The sequence below is a fragment of the Cynocephalus volans genome, chromosome 13, assembly GCF_027409185.1.
Source record: "Cynocephalus volans isolate mCynVol1 chromosome 13, mCynVol1.pri, whole genome shotgun sequence".
Lineage (NCBI taxonomy): Eukaryota > Metazoa > Chordata > Mammalia > Dermoptera > Cynocephalidae > Cynocephalus > Cynocephalus volans.
Window position 1 is genome coordinate 51,838,125 of NC_084472.1, and position 22,111 is coordinate 51,860,235.

Sequence of the window (22,111 nt, forward strand, 5' to 3'; positions counted from 1 at the left end):
GAGGAAACAGATGAAATTAACTGTGATAATATATTTTATCTAAGTCAGTATAGCAAACTTTTCATTTCAGCTTATAATCAGTATGAAAATTATTAATGAAATATTTTACTTTTTTTTAGTATTCAGTCTTTAAAATCTCATGACTATCTTACATGTGCTATAAAGCACATATGAATCCAGATTAGCCCCATTTCAAGTGCTCAATAGTCTCATGTGGCTAGTAGCTACTGTATTGGACACAATAGTTGTAGAAGATAAAATTGGAAGCCGTTTCTGTGATAAAATTTATAGCTGTTCTGACGATTCATGTTTACTTTTACTTGTTGAAACTTTTAAGACTTTAATTTTCCCTTTTTAAATCCAAAACCTCATCCACAGGTTGGCCACCTCACAGAACACTCCGTGGTCATCGGAACAAAGTCACATGTTTGCTATATCCTCATCAGGTCTCAGCTCGTTATGATCAAAGATATCTGATATCTGGAGGTGTGGATTTTTCGGTCATAATTTGGGACATATTTTCTGGAGAAATGAAACATATCTTCTGTGTTCATGGTGGCGAGATTACTCAACTATTAGTTCCACCTGAAAACTGTAGTGTAAGTTGATTTATACAATAGATTATTTCATTGTGGTACAGCTGAGTTATGTTGCTATCAAGCATATAAATAGAATCCAGAGTAAGTTAAAATGTGATAAGAATTAGCAAAACCCTTTCAATTATAAAACTAAGATAATAGTAACGTATAATATTTAGGTAAAGTTACGATCATTTGCTATTGGGCATGTGGAAATAGAAGATGTATGTAGTGGTTTTTTTCCTGTTATTAGTTTCTGAATGACGTGGCTTATCTCTGAAACATAGTAACAGTTTAGAATATGTTTATTAAATGAACTTTCAATTTTTTGTTTTAAAATAATTAAATATTCCCAAAGACATTATATGATCTATTATTTTTGTGTCCGCCTGAACAAAAAGACTGTGAAAGTGTTCTTTGGTACAGGGAAAATATTTATCAATACTTATCAATAGAGTTCACGTAAATAAAAAAATTACTGTGATAAGGGAAAGGGAATATAGTAGTCACTGATCATGATTTTGGAAAATTTTTTACATAACTTTGTGGAAGCAGATTACTTTTGTTTTAAGTTGGGCTGTGATATTAAATAAAAAGCTAATAATTTTAGAAATATTAGATTTTAGGAAGACTTAGGACTGATAACTAATAGACCCATAACTTCCTTTTACTGCTTTTTTTTTTTCTTTTTTAATTTTATTTTGTCAATATACATTGTGGCTGATTATTGTTGCCCATCACCAAAACCTCCCTCCCTCCTCCCTCCCCCCGTCCCCCCCAACAATGTCCTTTCTGTTTGCTTGTCGTATCAACTTCAAGTAATTGTGGTTGTTATATCTTCTCACCCCCCCCGCGGTTTTTGTGTGTGTGTGTGTGTGTGTGTGTGTGTGTGTGAATTATATATTAATTTTTAGCTCCCACCAATAAGTGAGAACATGTGGTATTTCTCTTTCTGTGCCTGACTTGTTTCACTTAATATAATTCTCTCAAGGTCCATCCATGTTGTTGCAAATGGCAGTATTTCATTCGTTTTTATAGCTGAGTAGTATTCCATTGTGTAGATGTACCACATTTTCCGTATCCACTCATCTGATGATGGACATTTGGGCTGGTTCCAACTCTTGGCTATTGTAAAGAGTGCTGCGATGAACATTGGGGAACAGGTATACCTTCGACTTGATGATTTCCATTCCTCTGGGTATATTCCCAACAGTGGGATAGCTGGGTCGTATGGTAGATCTATCTGCAATTGTTTGAGGAACCTCCATACCATTTTCCATAGAGGGTGCACCATTTTGCAGTCCCACCAACAATGTATGAGAGTTCCTTTTTCTCCGCAACCTCGCCAGCATTTATCGTTCAGGGTCTTTTGGATTTTAGCCATCCTAACTGGGGTTAGATGGTATCTCAGTGTGGTTTTGATTTGCATTTCCAAGATGTTGAGTGATGTTGAGCATTTTTTCATATGTCTGTTGGCCATTTGTATATGTTCCTTAGAGAAATGCCTACTTACCTCTTTTGCCCATTTTTTACTTGGGTTGCTTGTTTTCTTCTTGTAAAGTTGTTTGAGTTCCTTATATATTCTGGATATTAATCCTTTGTCAGATGTATATTTTGCAAATATTTTCTCCCACTCTGTTGGTTGTCCTTAAACTCTGTTAATTGTTTCTTTTGCTGTGCAGAAGCTTTTGAGTTTGATATAATCCCATTTGTTTATTTTTCCTTTGGTTGCCCGTGCTTTTGGCGTCGTATTCATGAAGTCTGTGTCCAGTCCTATTTCCTGAAGTGTTTCTCCTATGTTTTCTTTAAGAAGTTTTATTGTTTCAGGGTGTATATTTAAATCCTTAATCCATTTTGAGTTGATTTTAGTATTTGGGGAGAGGTATGGGTCTAGTTTCATTCTCCTGCATATGGATATCCAGTTCTCCCAGCACCATTTGCTGAAGAGGCAGTCACTTCCCCAGTGAATGGGCTTGGTGCCTTTGTCAAAGATCAGCTGGCAGTAAGTGTGTGGGTTGATTTCTGGATTCTCTGTTCTATTCCATTGATCAGTATGTCTGTTTTTATGCCAGTACCATACTGTTTTGTTCATTATAGCTTTGTAATATAGCTTAAAGTCAGGTAGTGTTATGCCTCCAGCTTTATTTTTTTTACTCAGCATTGCTTTGGCTATTCGTGGTCTTTTATTATTCCATATAAATGTCTGGATAGTTTTTTCCATTTCTGAGAAAAATATCTTTGGAATTTTGATGGGGATTGCATTGAATTTGTATATCACTTTGGGTTGTATGGACATTTTCACTATGTTGATTCTTCCAATCCAAGAGCATGGGATACCTTTCCATCTTCTTGTATCCTCTCTAATTTCTCTCAGCAGTGGTTTGTAGTTCTCATGATAGAGATTTTTCACCTCCTTGGTTAACTCAATTCCTAAGTATTTTGTTTTTTTGGCGGCTATTGTAAATGGGCAGGCTTTCTTGATTTCTCTTGATTTTTCTGCATGTTCACTATTGGAGAAAAGAAATGCTACTGATTTTTGTGTGTTGATTTTGTATCCTGCTACTGTGCTGAAATCATTTATCAATTCCAAGAGTGTTTTTGTAGAGGTTTTAGGCTGTTCGATATATAGGATCCTGTCATCTGCAAACAGGGACAGTGTGACTTCATCTTTTCCAATCTGGATGCCCTTTATTTCCTTCTCTTCTCTGATTGCTCTGGCTAGTACTTCCAACACTATGTTGAATAGGAGTGGTGAGAGTGGGCATCCTTGTCTAGTGCCTGTTCTTAAAGGAAAAGCTTTCAGCTTTTCCCCATTCAGGATGATATTGGCAGTGGATTTGTCATATATGGCTTTAATTATGTTGAGATACTTTCCCTCTATACCTAACTTATAGAGGGTCTTTGTCATGAATGAGTGCTGAACTTTCTCAAATGCTTTTTCAGCATCTATAGAGATGATCATATGGTCCTTGTGTTTGAGTTTATTAATATGGTGTATCACATTTATTGATTTGCATATGTTGAACCAACCTTGCATCCGTGGGATGAATCCCACTTGATCGTGGTGAATAATTTTATGTATGTGTTGCTGTATTCTGTTTGCTAGTATTTTAGTGAGGATTTTTGCATCTATATTCATCAAGGATATCGGCCTGTAGTTTTCTTTTTTGGTTATATCTTTATCTGGTTTTGGTATCAGGATGATGTTTGCTTCATAGAATGAGTTTGGGAGATTTGCGTCTGTTTCAATCTTTTGGAAAGTTTGTAAAGAATCGGTGTCAATTCCTCTTTGAATGTTTGGTAAAATTCTGCTGTGAATCCATCTGGTCCTGGGCTTTTCTTTGTTGGGAGCCTTCTGATAACAGCTTCAATGTCCTTTATTGTTATTGGTCTGTTCAAATTTTCTACGTCTTCATGGTTCAGTTTGGGGAGCTTGTGTGTGTCCAGAAATTTATCCATTTCCTCCAGATTTTCAAATTTGTTGGCGTGTAGTTGTTTGTAGTAGTCTCGAATGATTCCTTGTATTTCAGATGAATCAGTTGTAATATCGCCTTTTTCATTTCTAATTTTTGTTATTTGAGTCTTTTCTCTTCTTTTTTTTGTTAGCCATGCTAATGGTTTGTCAATTTTATTTATCTTTTCAAAAAACCAACTTTTTGATTCATTGATCTTTTGAATTGTTTTTTTGGTTTCAATTTCATTCAGTTCTGCTCTGATCTTAATGATTTCTTTCCATCTGCTAACTTTAGGTTTGGATTGTTCTTGTTTTTGTAGTTCTTTAAGGGGAAGTGTGAGGTTGTTCACTTGCCATCTTTCCATTCTTCTGCGGTGAGCATTTAATGCAATAAATTTCCCCCTTAATACTGCTTTTGCAGTATCCCACAGGTTTTGGTATGATGTATCATTATTTTCATTAGTTTCAATAAATTTTTTGATTTCCTGCTTGATTTCTTCTTGGACCCATGTGTCATTAATTAGATTGCTGTTTAATTTCCATGTGTTTGTATAGTTTCCAGAGTTTCGTTTGTTATTAATTTCTAGTTTTAATCCATTGTGGTCTGAGAAAATACATGGGATAATTCCAATTATTTTGAATTTATTGAGAATTAACTTGTGACCTAGTATGTGATCTATCCTGGAGAATGATCCATGTGCTGATGAGAAGAATGAATATTCTGAGGTTGTTGGATGGAATGTTCTGTAGATATCTGCCAATTCCAATTGGTCTAGAGTCTTGTTTAGATCTTGTGTTTCTCTACTGATTCTTTGCCTAGATGATCTGTCTAATATTGACAGTGGGGTGTTCAGGTCCCCTGCTATTATGGTATTAGTGTCTATTTCCTTCTTTAGGTCTCATAGAGTTTGCTTTATAAATCTGGCTGCTCCAACATTGGGTGCATACATATTTATGATTGTTATGTCTTCTTGATGGATCAGTCCTTTTATTATTAAGTAGTGTCCCTCATTGTCTCTTTTTATGGTTTTAAGTTTAAAGTCTATTTTGTCAGATATAAGAATAGCTACTCCAGCTCGTTTTTCTTTTCTGTTTGCATGGTAAATCTTTTTCCATCCTTTCACTCTTAGTCTGTGTGAATCTTTTTGGGTGAGGTGGGTCTCTTGTAGGCAGCATATAGTTGGGTCCTCCTTTTTGATCCATTCAGCCAGTCTGTGTCTTTTGATTGGGGAATTTAAGCCTTTTACATTAAGAGTTGTTATTGAAAGGTGTTGATTTATTCCTAGCATTTTATTGGTTGTTTGGTTGTCTTAGGTGTCTTTTGTTCCTTGCTTTCTGATTTACTGTTTGGTTTCTTTGTTTGTTGGTTCCTTAGGTTGTAGATAGCGTTTTTGTTTGCTTGTTTTCTCTTCATGAATGCCATTTTTATTATACTAGTGGGTATTGATTTTTCTTGGGTTTTTATGGCAGTGGTAGTTATTTTTCAGGAACCAAACCCAGTACTCCCTTGAGGATTTCTTGTAAGGGTGGTCGTGTGGTGGTGAACTTCCGCAGTTTTTGTTTGTCTGAGAAATATACTATTTGCCCTTCATTTCGGAAGGATAGCCTTGCAGGGTAGAGTATTCTTGGCTGGCAATCTTTGTCTTTTAGTATTTTGAATATATCATCCCATTCCTTTCTAGCTTTTAGGGTTTGTGATGAAAAGTCTGATGTTAGCCTGATTGGGGCTCCCTTATAGGTGATTTGACGCTTCTCTCTTGCAGCTTTTAAGATTCTCTCTTTGTCTCTGAGTTTTGCCAATTTGACTATAACATGTCTTGGAGATGGCCTTTTTGGGTTGAATACGTTTGGAGATCGTTGAGCTTCCTGGATCTGAAGGTCTGTGATTTTTCATATACCTGGGAAGTTTTCTGCCACTATTTTTTTGAATATGTTTTCAATGGAATCTCCATTTTCCTCCCCTTCTGGAATACCCATGACTCGGATATTTGAGCGCTTAAGGTTGTCTGATATCTCTCTCAGATTTTCTTCCATGTCCTTGATTCTTTTTTCTTTCTTTTTGTCTGCTTGTGTTATTTCAAACAGCCAATCTTCAAGTTCACAGGTTCTCTCTTCAACTTCCGTAAGCCTGTTGGTTAAACTCTCCATTGTGTTTTTTATTTCGCTGAATAACTTCTTCAGTTCAGCAAGTTCTGCTACACTTTTTTTCAGGACATCTATTTCCTTGTACATTTCCTCTTTCAGGTCCTGTATACTTTTCCTCATTTCATCAAAATGTCTAGCTGAGTTTTCTTGTATCTCATTCAGTTTCCTTAGAATTATCACTCGAAATTCCTTGTCAGTCATTTCAAGGGCTTCTTGTTCTATAGGATCTAGAGATTGAGATTTATTAACTTTTGGTGGTGTACTTTCTTGATTTTTTGTATTTCTGGTATCTTTTTTTTGATGTTTATTCATTGTGGCAGGGGATTTCACAGTCCACCAGTTTGAGACTAATGACTAACTAAGATGTTGCTGTGGTTGCCAATTTGGTATGGCTACCTCTGTGACTGCTCAGTTGGCCTCTAGTGCCTTGTGTGTGTGTTGCCTCGGGTCTTGGGCCTCTCTGGGGAGCCACGTTTCTGGTCAGCTTGGACTCTGCTGGGCTGGTGGATCACGTACCACAGTGTGTGTGATCTCTGTTGAGCTTTCACTTCCTGTGCAGGACTTCTCCCTGTTCCGTGTGCTCTGGCCTGGGCTGTTGGATCGTGCAGTGGCGACGGCTGTTGGATCGTGCAGTGGCGACCACACAGGGTGTGTGGTTTCTGTCGAGTCTCCGCTTCCCTGGCCGCACGTCTCCCCGGCCACACCTCTCCCCGCTCTGTGTGCACTGGGCTGGGCTGGGACGTGTCTTCTGCAACCCTCGTCTATCAGCTGGGCCTTCAAGACCCTGCTTGGCACCGCCTCGCCCAGGAAGTCTACCAGGTTTCTGGTAGGCACAGATGACCGGTCGGTCTGGGTGCCTTTGTAGCACTGTGTAGATCTTTCTTGGGACTTATCACCTTCCTCTTGGTATCGCGGTTATGTGTGTACTTGTCTTATCTCCCACACCAGAGCGTGAGCTCCTCGGGGGAGGAGCCTGCAGCACACGGTTCACCTTTGTATCCCCCCGGCATGGACCGAGTCCAGTGCCTGCCTTCAGTCAGCTCTCCGGCAGGTTCAAGCGGACTTGGGAACTCTCCTACCACACTATTCCCTACCCGAAATTCGTTAGGTGTTTTTCCGAACTGGTGGCCACAGAGATGGTATCTGCCTCCCAGTAACAGGAAGTTTACCGGGGGCCGGAGTCCAGGGTGTGGTGGAGTGACAGTTGGCCCCGCCTGTACTTTCTTGCCCTCCCGACACTGGCCGGGGACACCCCACACCACCAGCCCCGCCAGAGAACCACAGAGGGAGTGGGAGGGGAGGCCAGCCTGCAGGCCCTGGGAAGCCACGCACCGGGGCAAGCAAGTGGGAAGGCTCAGTGAGGAGCCGAGCCAGGCCGGACCTGCCACCACCTGAGAAAAGGCAGCCCCGGGGCAGTGAGTGGCCCGGTGATGCAGGCCGAAGCTGGGTGGGCGTCAGCCCCCCGAGCAGGGCCGGGCCAGGGGTCACTCACAGGGCTGTGCCAGGTCGGGCACTCACTCTCTGCCTCTGGTTTGTCACCTTCCCCGTTCTCGGTTCCCGCTGCCTTGGGCTGCTCGCTCGGTCCCGTGGTGCGGCTCGGACGCTCCCAGGAATCTTCTTTTATGCCGGCCTGAAACCTCTAATCATGAATAGGGCCGCTGGCTGCCTTCAGCACGGCCCCAGCCTCCGGCATCCCGTCTGCATCCACAGCAGCCTTGGCGCCGTGTTCCCTGTTTAGAGATTCACTTTTGCAGCTACGAAACAGTTCTTTTACTGCTCCATTCTTCAAAGCTGTTGCCTGTAAATGAGGCAGCCTCTCCTGCCGAGGGCAAAGTGGTGGTCAGCCCCCACGACCGGCCACGAGCAGCGGTCCTCCCTTAAGAGATGGCAAGAGGAAGGTCCACAAGTTTCCCGGCTGCCTGAGGCCCAGTGGCCGCCTTTTCCACCTCAGCTACTCCGCGCCAACCGCCGCAGCCACCGCCATCTTGAAACCCCCTTCCAAATTTATCCTTTTACTGTTTGTTAAGCATGAACTTGTTCATATGATTAGCCACCTTTGTGTGCATAAGCACCACCCCCCGACACTCACGTGTGTGTTTGTACACACAGCACACTGTCTTCTTGTACACATATTTTATGTTTGTTGTAATCCACTCAATATCACCAATTCTGGTCTTACTGAAATTAAAAACAGTCTTACTAGTGTATCCATTGCAGTGTTCACAAGATATCTCATTTTAAAACCCAGGAAATTTTTCTTCACCTTTCTGCTTACTTATGTAATATTCTTGGTAATGTATTTTATGAGCCATGTTCTCCCAGTGGTAGATTTTCTTTGGTTTGATATTGGTGGCTTTGTAAGAAGTCCTACTAACAACCTCTCTCATTATTTTTCCTGCCAGATTTGTAAATCCAGGTCCTTAATTGTTCTCTGCCTTCTTTTTTATTCCTTCCTTTTCCTTTTTACCAATTTGGTTACTTTCTTATCTTAATCACTGTGAAAAATCACTATATATTTGTTTAAAAAGCCAATTTTATGTCATATTTTAGTGAAATAGGTATTATTGTAATTCCACTCATAAGTTAAAGTATTGGTACAACTTCTCTCCTAAACTTCATTTTAGAGTAGTTATGCCTGAGTGAAACATGAGAATTTTCATTTTTGAATGAACATTTGGTGAAATACCTAATATTTCAGTGCTAAAACTGATTATTTAGGTTATTCATTCTCTACTAGTTTAGAACAACCATCTCTGATTTGGCTGACTTCAGTTTTTAAAAGAATAAAACATTTAAAATATTAGAGTAAAATATAATTTTTAAAAAACGAATGAAATACTGCCATTTGCAACAACATGGATGGACCTTGAGAGAATTATATTAAGTGAAACAAGTCAGGCACAGAAAGAGAAATACCACATGTTCTCACTTATCGGTGGGAGCTAAAAATAAATAAATAAATTCACACACACACACACACACACACACACACACACACACACACACAAACGGGGGGGGGCGGAGAGAAGAAGACATAACAACTACAATTCCTTGAAGTTGATACGACAAGCAAACAGAAAGGACATTGTTGGGTGGGAGGGGGGGAAGGGAGGAGGGAGGGAGGTTTCGGTAATGGGCCACAATAAACAACCACATTGTATATCGACAAAATAAAATTAAGAAAAAAAATAAATAAAAATAAAAGTTCATAGAAAAATAGAATTAAAAATAATAATAAAAAAAAGTTCATAGAAAAATAGAATTAAAAAAAGAGTAAAATATAATTTTTTAAAAATTACAGATGTGATTAAAAGGAAAGTTTGTTTGGAATGGCTTACACAAGATCATGTTTTAATTACATTAATATATACATTTTTAGCTTATATATGTCTATGTGTCTCATAGTTTTTTTTTAAATTGCAAGTGGGTATTCAGTATAATAAATGTTTTTGACCAATTGTATTTAAAAATAATTTGTAAGGAGTAAAACAACTATTTAAAAGATATATATGCAACTAAACAGAGAATGGGTTACCCACTAGACTCAGGGTAGGCCAAAAGCAGAAGTTGCCTGGGGATTATGAGGGAAAGAGATACAGATAAGGAAGTCCAGTACTTAGAAAATAATGTTTTTTTAATTTGTAATTTTCTTTTTCTAAGCTTAACAACAGAAAAATTTCTTTTTTTTTTTTCCCCCTGCTGGCTGGTACAGGTATCTAAACCCTTGACCTTGATGTTACCAGCATCATGCTCTATGAGCTGAACTAACCATCCACCCCTCTTGTTTTTGATTGACATCCAAAAGTACTGATTAAGACAAAGATACTTGCTTTTTGCTATATGATAATTTAACAAGTAAAAATAACGGCATAGTTAATTACCTGTTCATTTTACGGGTGGTTTTAGGCATATCAGCAAGTATGTTTAGAGATCAAAGAGCCTAAATGATTAATAAAAAGGAAAGAAGAATTTGATATTTGCTAAATGTTTAGAAAATGACTGTTTTGCTGAGGTTATAGTTAGCCACATCCATATACTAATTCTGATGCATGAATTGTCCCTCTCATAAATTGATTCAGTGTCATATTCTTTTTAGCAGAATATATTTTATTTCAAAGTTTTGATCTGGTAGTAAGTAAATTAGCTATTTGTAGTTGAAAGGTTATAAATATCTGCCAAAAGTAATGATTAAATATAAATGCTGAAAAGTTTGGCATCTGCTTTTTTGATTAGAATAGAGTTTTGAGTTTTATCTTGTATAAATTCAGAAATAAATTGAATTTTGATTTTTTGTACATTTTTTTCAGGAAAAGATTTTCTAAAACGGAAGTGTTACATTTAAAAATTACTTAAACTGTGATTAAGAATACACAAGACTGATAATTGTTCCTTTCCTATTTTATTTTATTTTCTGGTGGCTGGCCAGTATGGGGATCTGAACCCTTGACCTTGGTGTTATAACACCGTGCTCTAACCAACTGAGCTAACCGACCAGCCCTCCTTTCTTATTTTATAGTCACATTTAATGTTTCCTAAAACATATAAAGTTGTTAAGAAACTACTAAGGAAAAGAATTCATTGTCTTCTAGCTTAAGTAGACAGGGAAGAAAATGAAATCTTATCTGCTAAGTAGATTAGATGCTGAAGCTGGAGATGAGCTCTGCAGACAGACTCTGCAACCTCTTTCCCACCTCCTTATAACATGTCTCAGGAGACAAATAAGATGTACTTATTTTCCTACTGTCTAGATGTGTCTTTGTCATCCTTTCCCCACATCTTCATTTTTTGAGCTATTTTTTAGAATTTTTTTACTTAAAATCTTTCCAAATTCGTAGTATTTATTAGCATTAATTTAGTGCTATACTCGGTGGCTCTGTATACTTAATTTTCAATGAACTATTTCTCTATTCTTTTAATTATTTAAAAATATTTGATATGTTTATAGATGATAAATATTACCTAACTATAGTATTATGTAGAGTACTTAAATTGAATAGATTTTACTTTTATTTTATGGTGAAGGTTTTTGGTTTTTCATTTGTAAAAGGCATTGTATTTAATATTGTTTTCCAAAGTAGTAAAAGTCCATTTAGGAAAGGTGCTTTGAAATTGAGTTTTTTATTCATTGAATAGTCTGGTTAACTGATATTTAACTTTTGCCTGATTCAGATTATTTCAAAGAATTTAAATGTAGTAAGAAAATTAAAAATTTTGCTGAAGATACCCTTTGAGATATAAAATATTGAAGTAATTCAGGTTTCTAGAGTACCAAAAGGTTATTGAGAACAATTCGGATAGTTTTTTTTAGTTGGTACTTACTCTTTGTCAAGTACTGTGTTTAAGTGTTCCAAGAAATATAATATTGTGTTTTAGAAGGAGGATAAGGCAAATTTAAGTTAGCCTGCCAGAAGGCAGACTATAAATGGCAAAGAAGAAGTACTAACAAAATGTTTTGGTGGATGAGGGCAGGGGCATATCATAGGTACTCAGAGAAACAAGGAGCTTTGATAAACTACTCAAAAAGAGCTGTGAGATTTGACTATATATTGATTCTTAGAGTGGTGCTGGAATTTGTAGTTTTGAGATCTAAAATATTAGATTTGCCATTTCTATTTCTTTCTTAAAATTATAGAGTGTAGAGGGGAAAAAAAATCCAGTTTTTTTTTTCTTCTTTTCCTTTTGGTGGTTTGATTTCCTGATAAAAAAGGATACTATATATACATATGAAAGAAAATTGAAATGAAATATTTGTTTGAAATGAAACTGTTCACTTAAGCATTATATTAATTTTGCAACATCAATATAAAATAAAATCCGATACCATTTTTTTTATCATTCTAAGTTGTATTTATTGTTTTTAAATGGGTGGTTTTGGTGTTATATATTGCTATTTAGATGTGATAGATTGATTTTATGCAATTTTAATAGGATTCAAATTTAAAGTGGAACCTTTACATTATTATTAAATTAGATTGCCACTTCAAATATTTTTAGAAAAATCTTTTAAAAATGGGTTTGCTGGAATTTTAACTGGCTTATTACATTTTCATCTGCACTTGGACTATCTACCATAGTGTCTAAAAATATTTTGTAAATAAGTAATGATGCACGTAGCATAAAATACAAAAGGTGTTAAAGTTACTAGCGAAAAGCAAGTCTTCCTTTCTCTCCTGTTTTATAGCTTCATTCCCTTAACTGAGTGCAATATTTAATTCATGCTTCAGAGATTTTATTTATTATAGTGTTTTGATACTTCAGAACTATAGCATTTTAGTTTAATCATATTCTCATACCTAAGAAATTTAAGCAACAGAGCAGTTAGAGATAGAATGTTTTCCAAATTTGAATATCGGTCAGAGGTAGACTTGGATGACTGGGTGAATTACTATAATCTAAACTCTAGGGTAGGGGAGGCCAAAAGAGTATACTGGTTGCCTGGGGAATCTGAGGAAGAGAGGAGGTGGAAGTGGAGGCAGATGATTTTAATGCTCCTAGAGTGCTGTAGCAGAAAACTTCCTGTAGGTCTCTACCATTAGAATTATGTAGTTACAGATAGGAATGATCTGATACCTTCCCTCCCATCTTCCTGCCAGTTTATTTTACCTTCTCCTGTTATTTATTGTTTTCCTTTTGCTATAAATTCTAGTATAAAGGAGTCCACTCTTCAAGACTCAGGAACTTTTTCTTTTATTTTCGTGTAGGTTACTCTAAGAGAAAGAAACTAGACTTTGGAAAAAATGCTAACAGAAGAAAATAATTTTAAAATATTGAGTGCTTTAAAACACATTTTCCTTCATTAAGCCAGATAGGTGTGAATAAGACAGGGATGAAAATTTAGTAATGAAAAAAATAATACCAGAGACCCAGTAGAACATTTCTTACTTATGAATTGTGGTGATATCTATGCATGAATCTATTCACATTTTCTCAGTTTATTTTCAGTTGTAGCGGGTGGCTGGATTTAGAAGTACAGCCTGTAACATGGAACATTTGTACATGTAATACAGTATGATACCATTGATTTACATTTTAAAAACCCAAATTCATACCGTATATTTACGGACATGTATAGGTAGTAAAAATGTTAAAATTGAACTGGAAAGATAAGTGCTAAATTCAGATCTGTTCTGCTTTTGGGAGTGAGGGCAATGAGGAAGGAAGGGAGCAAAACATGACTTCTCTAAATGTCTTGTTTTACTTACTTTTGGTATATATGTATTTAGTACTTATTTTCCTCATTCACATGGATGGTAAAATTATCAGAGTTGTTTTACTGTTGTTAGAACTATTCGGAACCGAATTTTTGACATGGCAAAACTTTCACAATCTGGAAAATGTTAAAAGCAACCATTCCTATTTTGTTTGTTTGTTTGTTCTTTAATTAAATGTTACGTGCACACACACACACACACACACATACACAAAGAATTTTTGGAAAATGTTTGAAAATAAACTATATAGTACTAATAATATGTTTCTGCATTGGAACATATAGGCTAAGTTCTTTAATATATTAGCTAAAAAATGATTACTTTTCATTTATTACATCTTTTAAAACTTTTATTGTCACATAATCTCCAAAATATCCAGAAGGGGGCAGCATAGATTTGTTAAAATAAGAATGTCAGGTCTCTAACCTGAATATTAGTGTTTGTGTCATCATTGGCAAAATCAGATTCCTAGCTTCTAGAGACAGGTCTGAGAATATGAATGGTGTATCTGACTGTAAGTATACTAGTGTGGCTATGTTCACAGCCAGTAGAGCAATTAACAGTTTAGGTTTTCTTTTTAATATATTGCCTTTTATTCTGAAAAAGTACCAAAAGCTTTTGCCTGACTTAGCTCTTATCTCACATTTTGAAACTGCATTTGTTATTAATTTAATTTGAATATTACATTTAAAAAGCAATGTCTATAATTATAGCATAGTCTCTGAAGCCAAGCTGAGTAAACTTTGTTAATACCAGTTAAGCAAAGATTTTCTATGGTTACATCAGAGGTGTGTAAATTTAGTATTTATTTCCTGTAAGGATACAGGTATGATTGAGATAAATAGGTTGAAGCCAAGCAGGGAGATTAAAAGTCAGTAGGTCAGATGTATGGTGCCATTGAAGTTCTAAGTTGAGGAGTGCGAAAGTAGAAGGGCAGGAACAACAGACAGCCACCTGGAGTCATAACTCAGTGTATTCTGATGACTGAAGTCCTTTGTTCCAGAAGATTCTCTGAATGTGCACAGCCCCTGGTTTGTGGGGTTGGGCAGATAATGAGACAGGCTGACTGGTGTGCAGAGTAGAAAAGGGTGACACTTTTGAGTTGCTTAAAAAACCTTAGAATATTTTCAGGATCTGCAGATTTGACCATCTTGTTCTCTAAAACCCATAAATACATAGTGAAATTAAAGAAAGCATTTTAATGTTTTAAAGAAATAAAGTGAAAAGTGATAAAGTTCAATAGAAAAAATGTATGAAGAATAATTCAGGGAACAGTGGAAGGTGATCACTGAGTTGTTGGGTTTCAAATACTTTTATTGACTCAAATTGTTAAAAGTGCTATAAACTTCATTAATGTAATTTTAAGGTAATATGTGAATGATATGGATGATTATGCAAGTAGAACTATTCAGATTAAATTAAAGCAGAGGTATTAATATGAGAAGAAAATATTGAAAAGGGGAAACTAATGTACTTGAGGGATCATAAGTGTTTTTTGTATTTCCTTGTGGATATGTAACCATTGGCAACACTTAAAAAGCACTTCAGAAAATAAACGTAATTACATTTTAAAGGATAGAATCTATGTTATAAATGATATAATAATAACGGAGGTAATAACTACTATCATCTTTTGTATTTATGTTGTTAACCACTGTGCTAATATGTTTGTTCACATTATTTCATTTAATTTACACAGCAATTCTATGAGGTGTTGGTTATTGTTGCTAACCACATTATACAGAGAAATGAGGTTTGGAGAGGTTAAATAACTCACCCAGGTTGCACAATAGCAAGTGTCAGAGCAGGAATTTGATTCTAAGTAGTCTGACTTGATAGCCTGAACTTATCTACCATGCATACTGCCTCCTAGCAGATTTGGTAGTCTATTTAAAAGTAATTGCATTTCTCTAATTTTTGACATTTTTCATTATTGATTTACGTAAGTAAATATGATTTTGATGCATATTTAAATATTCAATAGATTGGAAATTTTAAATTCTTTCACTTTGAAGAACATAATACAGACATTCTTTCAAATTCCTTTATTTCTAATTTTCTTTAGAGAATTGTGCATTGCTCAGTTTCTTGTAATTTTCTTTTAGCTTTTCACCTTTGATTATTCAAGTTTGGAGTTTTTCAGTTTTAGTCACCATAATTAATATATGTTAATATATTTTCCTCTAATATTTAAAAATCCATTTATTAGGCTGGTCAGTTAGCTCAGTTGGTTAGAGTGTGGTACTGATAACACCGAGATCAAGGGTTGGGATCCCTGTACTGGCCAGCTTCCAAGAATAAAATAAAATAAAAATCCATTTATTACAGACTTGCTTTTAATTACACTGTAGATATAGTCATCTGTACATATTACATCTTCATTTAATATTATAAAAAATATTCTTCCAAGTTGTTATACTTATTCATGAAAGTAATCTTTAGTGATTGTATAACATTACATTGTATGAACATACCATATTTACTTAGCAATTTTCCTACTTTGGATATTTAATTGTTCCCAATTTCCACTACTGTGAATAATACAATATTGAATATCTTTTCTTTCATTTAGGATTATTTCCTTTGGAGAGAATTTTTTAAATATTAGAATCTCAGAATTTTCATATAGTAGGTTATTAACATTTTTAAGGCTTCTGAGGTATATAACCAAATTATTTTCTACCCTCAGTGCCTACTTCATTGCCACTTGCCAGCACAAGATGTTATTTACTTACATGTTTCAGTTTCCATATCTGTAAAATGGAAATAATTATAATACCTACCTCAAAGTGTTGATGTGAAACTATAATGAATTATTGCCAAGCCTTTAGAACATTACCTAGTACAAAGTAAGAACCCATTAAGTGTTGGCTGTTTGCTATTGTAATTTTTAGAATCTTTGGCTAAGTTGACAGATGAAAATAGTATCTTATTGCTTGAGTTTGCTTTTGATTACTAGAGATACTGAAATTTTTCTATGTGGATTTGAGTGATTTTATTTAAATACGTATTTCTCCTTGTCTTTTGCCCTTTTTTTTTTCCCTCTTGTGGATATTAGTGTTTGTATGAGCTCTTAACTAAAATACTAAGCTTATGTGGCTTCTGTTGTTGGAATTTTCTTCCCATTTATTATTTAACTTGAATTTTTAAACTTATAGATATTTTTGGTTTTTATGTAATATAAGTTATCTTTTTTCTGTGTAGCTTATTTTATATATTTGAAGTTTGGAATTTTACCCCATCCAGAAATTTGATAAAATTTGGTTAAACACAATGGTTGGTTTAAAAAGAAACATAAAATACTTTAATCTATCTGACATTTATTACGTTTGTGGGGTGAGGTAAGGATAAAAATGATCTGTTTTCCCCTAAGCTAACAAATTATCACAATGTCATTTATTAAGTAAATCTTTTTCCTCTGATAGGCAGTATTTGAATCTTTTAAAAATTCTTCATATTTATTTTCTGTTTTACTGAAAGCAGTTGAAGAAAGATGGAATTCTAATCAGCCCACTATTTATTGTTATCTTTTGTATACAGTGAATAGAGGAAGATGTTAAAACTAAGTTTAATAAAAGTCTTATTGTTCATATAAAATATAATTGTCCAATTAATTGGTTAGTCAGTGTTTTGGTTGGACCACATAATCTTATTTTCTGAAATAGTTATTAAAGAAACAGCCCTCTATTTTTTTTTTTTTTTTAAAGGAAGGATGGATTTCTGAAACCTTTAGGTTTTTTTTTTTTTTCCCCCAAATCTAGTTTTGTGAAAGTGTGGAAATGAAATTAACACTTAATTTCATAGGTCCTTTTTTTCCCTTCAGGTAGAATATTTGAAAGTGATAAATGATGCATCTTAATTGCACATTTATGTTCCATAGAAAGAGTTCTGGGAAATACAAGAAATAATGATTAAGAGAACAGTGGGATTGATTTATGAGCAAAAGAAGCTGGTCATTTATAGCTTGTCTAATGATGGTTATATTTAAAAGGAGAGATAATAGAGTGTTTACATATTTAGAGAATATTCAGACAAAGAGAAAAATTGTTTTAGGCAGATAAGAGATTGCTCCTGAAATGAATAGAATGATAATGAAAGAAAAGAATACTGTAATTCATTTTAGAAAACAAATTACCAAAAGCAGAAAATAAATAATATATATTATTTACGTTGGGAACTGTTGGAAAGTGGAATCATCTCCCCAGAGAGCTAGTGGATGGGATAAACTAGCTGTCTCTAATTTCTGTAATTCATAGCAGATGCTTAGGAACAGGTTACATAAGAGGTTTCTGGGAATGGTTTAAAATGAAGTCTTGTAAAATGCGTAAGGTCAGACTGGATGACCTAGGTGGTATATTCTGACTGTCAGATTCTGTGATAGCTTGTGGCATTCAAGTTCAGCACTAATGTACTGTAAGGATTCTTTACTGGCAAATTCAGTGAGCCCTTATTTGGTTTAGGATTTAGAGTTCTTTGAAAAATAATAATTGGCCTTGGAATATATTTGTTTTGATCTGGTATCTCACCCCCACCCCCACCCCCACCCCAATTATCTTAGGTTTTTCATGAAACAAAAAAAAGAATTTTTACTTGGTTAAATATTCTGTTGCTTATTATTAGCTTTTACTTTTAATTAGCATTTGATGTCATTGGTATGTATTGCTTCTAGGGCAGAATTAATATAGTATTTGGAGCATGAATTTGAGTAATTTTCACCTATAAAATACTAGTCAAGTTGATAGGGTGAACCCATACTGCATAAGGTTTGTTCCATAATGCTAAAAAATTTTAAATGGAATTTATGTTTACTTTCTTTAAGTAAGTTGATAGCAGTGGTTGCTGAAGTGGAGTATGTGAGACAAGTCTATTGGGGTGTGAGAAGAAAATAGTAGAACTTTATTATTTTTTTAATTTTAAGAAATTGAGCTTTATGCACATTTACTAGATGGAGGGACCTGGTGCCTTCACTCATTTCACCTATCAGATGGGCACATATTTCCTTGGCCATGAGCAAGCGTGCCACAAGGAGGTGCCCGTATTGCTCTAACCCCATGTGCTTCCAGTTAAAATGTGTTTGCTTTAAGGGATCTGCAGATTGTATTGTATAGTTCTTAACCTAGCCATCACAAAATGCGCAGAGAAAATATTATTGGAAGGTATTTCTAATGAAAAATAAATATATGTTCATCAGCCACAATATGAGTTTCAGTGATCTTTGATCAACCAAGCAGGAGGGCAGTGAAAAAAATTTGTAATTATATAAAATATGTATTCATATCCACTATCATTAACAGTGAAACCTTTGTAAGAATATACATTGTGCCTTGAGGTATTGGCTAATCTAACATGAAATTATTAACACTAGCAAGACATTTAAGAAAATGTTTTATTTCATCTTCAATTTTTTAATCTAAACTTTGAGATATCCTTTTAAAATATATGTATTTGCATATGTTTTCCAATGTACATGATATATTGGCACAGGAGTACATATGAATAATTTATAAATCTCCGTATATTGGGAATACATTCTAAAACTTTTTAAATAAATGGACATGTAATCAAAAAAGTTTGGAGCAGAAATGCTTTTCCAATAAGTTTAATTAAAAATATGGGATTCATATTTTTTAGTTATATTATTATTTCAATTATACAGTTTAAATGTTTTATACTTTATCTTGTTATAATGCCCTTGATCTTAAATCATGTTTAGGTGACTTTTCCAGGTCGAAGTGGAAAAAAGCAAAATAGAATGGAATTAATCAAATTATAGAATTAATCATTGTAGGTGAAGTAGGTGTTCGGTAACCCAGATCTCTAGAATTTAATAATGAAGGAATTGTGCTAATTCAACTCATTTGTGGGGAAGCTGGGTCTAAATTAGGAAGAAATATGAGTTACAAAACATTCTTTAAGAAGTGCTTCTTTAATAATTTTGAGGACAGATAAGAGGAAACCAAGTTAATTGTGTTTTAGCAAATCTTTTAAGTGCTTTCCATTTAACAGATAGCTGAGAGTTATTTATCATTACTCAGTTCATTGTTTGAATTAAAATTAATACCAAAGTGGTACTTGAATGGTTTTTTTCCTGTTTACATTTAAATAGGCTAGACATTTGCTTTGTTTATACCATTAATTTGTTTTCACACAGGCTGCAAAAGTAACCATCAACTCAGAATTAATTAGTGGAATCAAAATTAATGAGGTTTTATTGTGTGTGGCCATTTCTACTCTAGGCCAGTTTTCTTTATATGAGTTGGACTAGCATTTTCTTGAAAGAAGAAAAATTAGATTTATTTTAATCCATATTTAAAAAGCAGAGAACTGTCTTTTCTTGTGAGTTAAGTACCTCTAATAACTATGCTTTCTTGGGCTTAGTGATATTGATTTTTTTGTGTTTTCATTCTTGATTATTTTGGCTATTTCCAGACTGTTTCTTATTACAGTAAAGCTGAAGTTAACTCTTCAGATACTTATCATCATTTACAGAGATGTTATATAATTTTTATTTTGCACCAAGCATATTTTTGTGGGTAGAGCATGTCATTTGCCAGCTTTCATCATTATTGCACTATCTGGATGAGGAATAAAACTATTCTTTAAAACATATTTAGGTAAATATAAGTGTTAAGAGAAGAATGTATCATGTGAAAATGAAAATCTAGAATTTTTGGAATTATACCTCTTTTTTTTTAATCTTCAGAAAATTACATCCCATAATCTACTTTTTAAAGCAGATCTTATGCTATTATTTAATATTTGTTTTGTATGTCCTTTATTTTTACTGTATAAGAATAATAGCACGATGTAGAGCTTTTAAATCTTCTTATGAAGATGGATTGAATTTTCTTGAATCTTTGAAATTATCTGCCTGCATATCTATGGGGAAGGTGAAAGTTCTGACAGTGAAACTTGTCCTGAGGGGTTGTTAATGCTGAAGGTTAGTTCCTCATAGAAATGGGAGAGCCTTTTTGTTTGCTTAATGGCTCTAGTCTCTCTGCTAGATTATAAACTATGGTAAGGAGATATTTGGCAGAGAGAGTGTGCATAGCTCAGAGGTTGTCAGTAGCTTTGTATCACCACAGATGTTTAGATGTACAACAGATTATAATTTTAGGAACACCTAACATAGTAAGGACTATTGATAAGATATTGACTCATGTTTCATTTTCTCTATTTTTTTGAAAAGGATGACTAGAGTTTATGTGAACATTAATGAAATGACTTTTGACTTGGGGACTAGCAAGAAGGCCAGATAGGTTTGTGACACTAAGGATTAGCTCTTTTTAAAGATGATTTTGGAGAGCTCATAAGTTGAAGTAACAGAATCAAAAGTGGTGATGAATGCGTGAGTGAGTACTGTGCTGACCAATGCCTGATGACAGGATGCGAACAGATTAAAAGGAATGTTGTTTAGGAGTCATTATTTTTAGTTGCCCATATCAGAGAAAAAGATCACTATTTCTCTGAGAGAAATAAGTAAAATGATTACTTTTTGGCAGACTGATGTTGCAAAATAGAGAATAGTAGTTAACCATTTATGTATCATTCATGTCTTTTTATAAAATGAATAATGGGTACTTTTGACAAATATAAAGTCAGTGCTAATGATAATCTGTGCATATGCAAATCATCCATTGTATTAAACTGTCTGTTGTCTTGAGTTAGCAATGTATGCCTGGTAGAATTGATAAATATTTTACCTATTGTAAAATAATTGGAAATAAAGTATTATGTATATATATGTGTGTGTTTATATATTTATTTACTCAGTTTTATTCTAATGCACCAAATTTAAGTGATTTTTTGTGATTTACCACTTTATTTTGATTTACTCATTAGTTACAGAACTAATATTTGTGTGCCAAAAGTCAATGGCCCCTCATTTCTTAATATGTCTTTTATTAAGGAAGAAATTATGTTTCATGTTTTAATTAAATGTTTATCAGGGAAAGTGGAATAGTAAGTTTAGCAAAAGCTTAAGAAAATTCTATATAATGTTTTAGTAAGGGGTTTATAATACGATCTTTCTGAATTCAGTTTTCTTTCTTTCTTTTTTTTTTTTTTGGAGGCTGACCAGTACAGGGATTTGAACGCTTGACATTGGTGTTATAACACCATGCTCTAACCAGCTGAGCTAACCAGCTGGCCCTGAACTTAGTTTTCTTAACTTTTAAAATTATTAAACACCTGCTATGCTGATTATAGGGTTTAAATTATTACAAAATAAAAAGTATAAATAAGGCTAACAAAATAAAAGAATAAAACATTTGAATTTAAGAACAAAGTAAATAGTTAAATCTTACTGTTTTCTTTGTTTTATTAGTGCCCTGCTTCATTCAAACATTGATTTTAGGTTGTTTACAAAAATAAACAGTCAGTAAGATAAAAATAAAGCTAAATCATGGTGAAGAGAAAATGACAGAAGAAAGTAAATGAGACTACTGAGATTCCACATTCAGATGTGTATGCCCAAGATTCTACACTGTTGAAGACAGAAACCAGTCCTGAGTTTCTTTGCAGCCCAAACATGAACAGTTACAGCAGCTTTCCCCAACGTGTGTTCCTCTAAAACTAGATCTAATGAGATTACTATACTAGATCTAACAAGATTACCCTGAGATTTAGAGATGAATGATGTTGTATCCCTTGTAGATAAGTACGTTCATATTAGCATTCTAAAGGTTCTTAGAAGGCTCTTCTTTAAAGGCAACAACAACTAG

At 34.5% G+C, this 22,111-nt stretch overlaps 1 protein-coding gene across 3 annotated transcripts in view; it reads left to right on the forward strand.

The window, feature by feature from the left end:
- WDR7 (WD repeat domain 7) overlaps window positions 1-22,111 on the forward strand; it is a 362,337-nt gene that overhangs the window by 45,393 nt on the left and 294,833 nt on the right. For all 3 annotated transcript variants that reach the window (XM_063077001.1, XM_063077002.1, XM_063077003.1), the window contains exon 12: window positions 379-599. In XM_063077001.1, coding sequence (XP_062933071.1) covers window positions 379-599 — 221 coding nt within the window. The remainder of the gene's footprint in view (window positions 1-378; window positions 600-22,111) is intronic.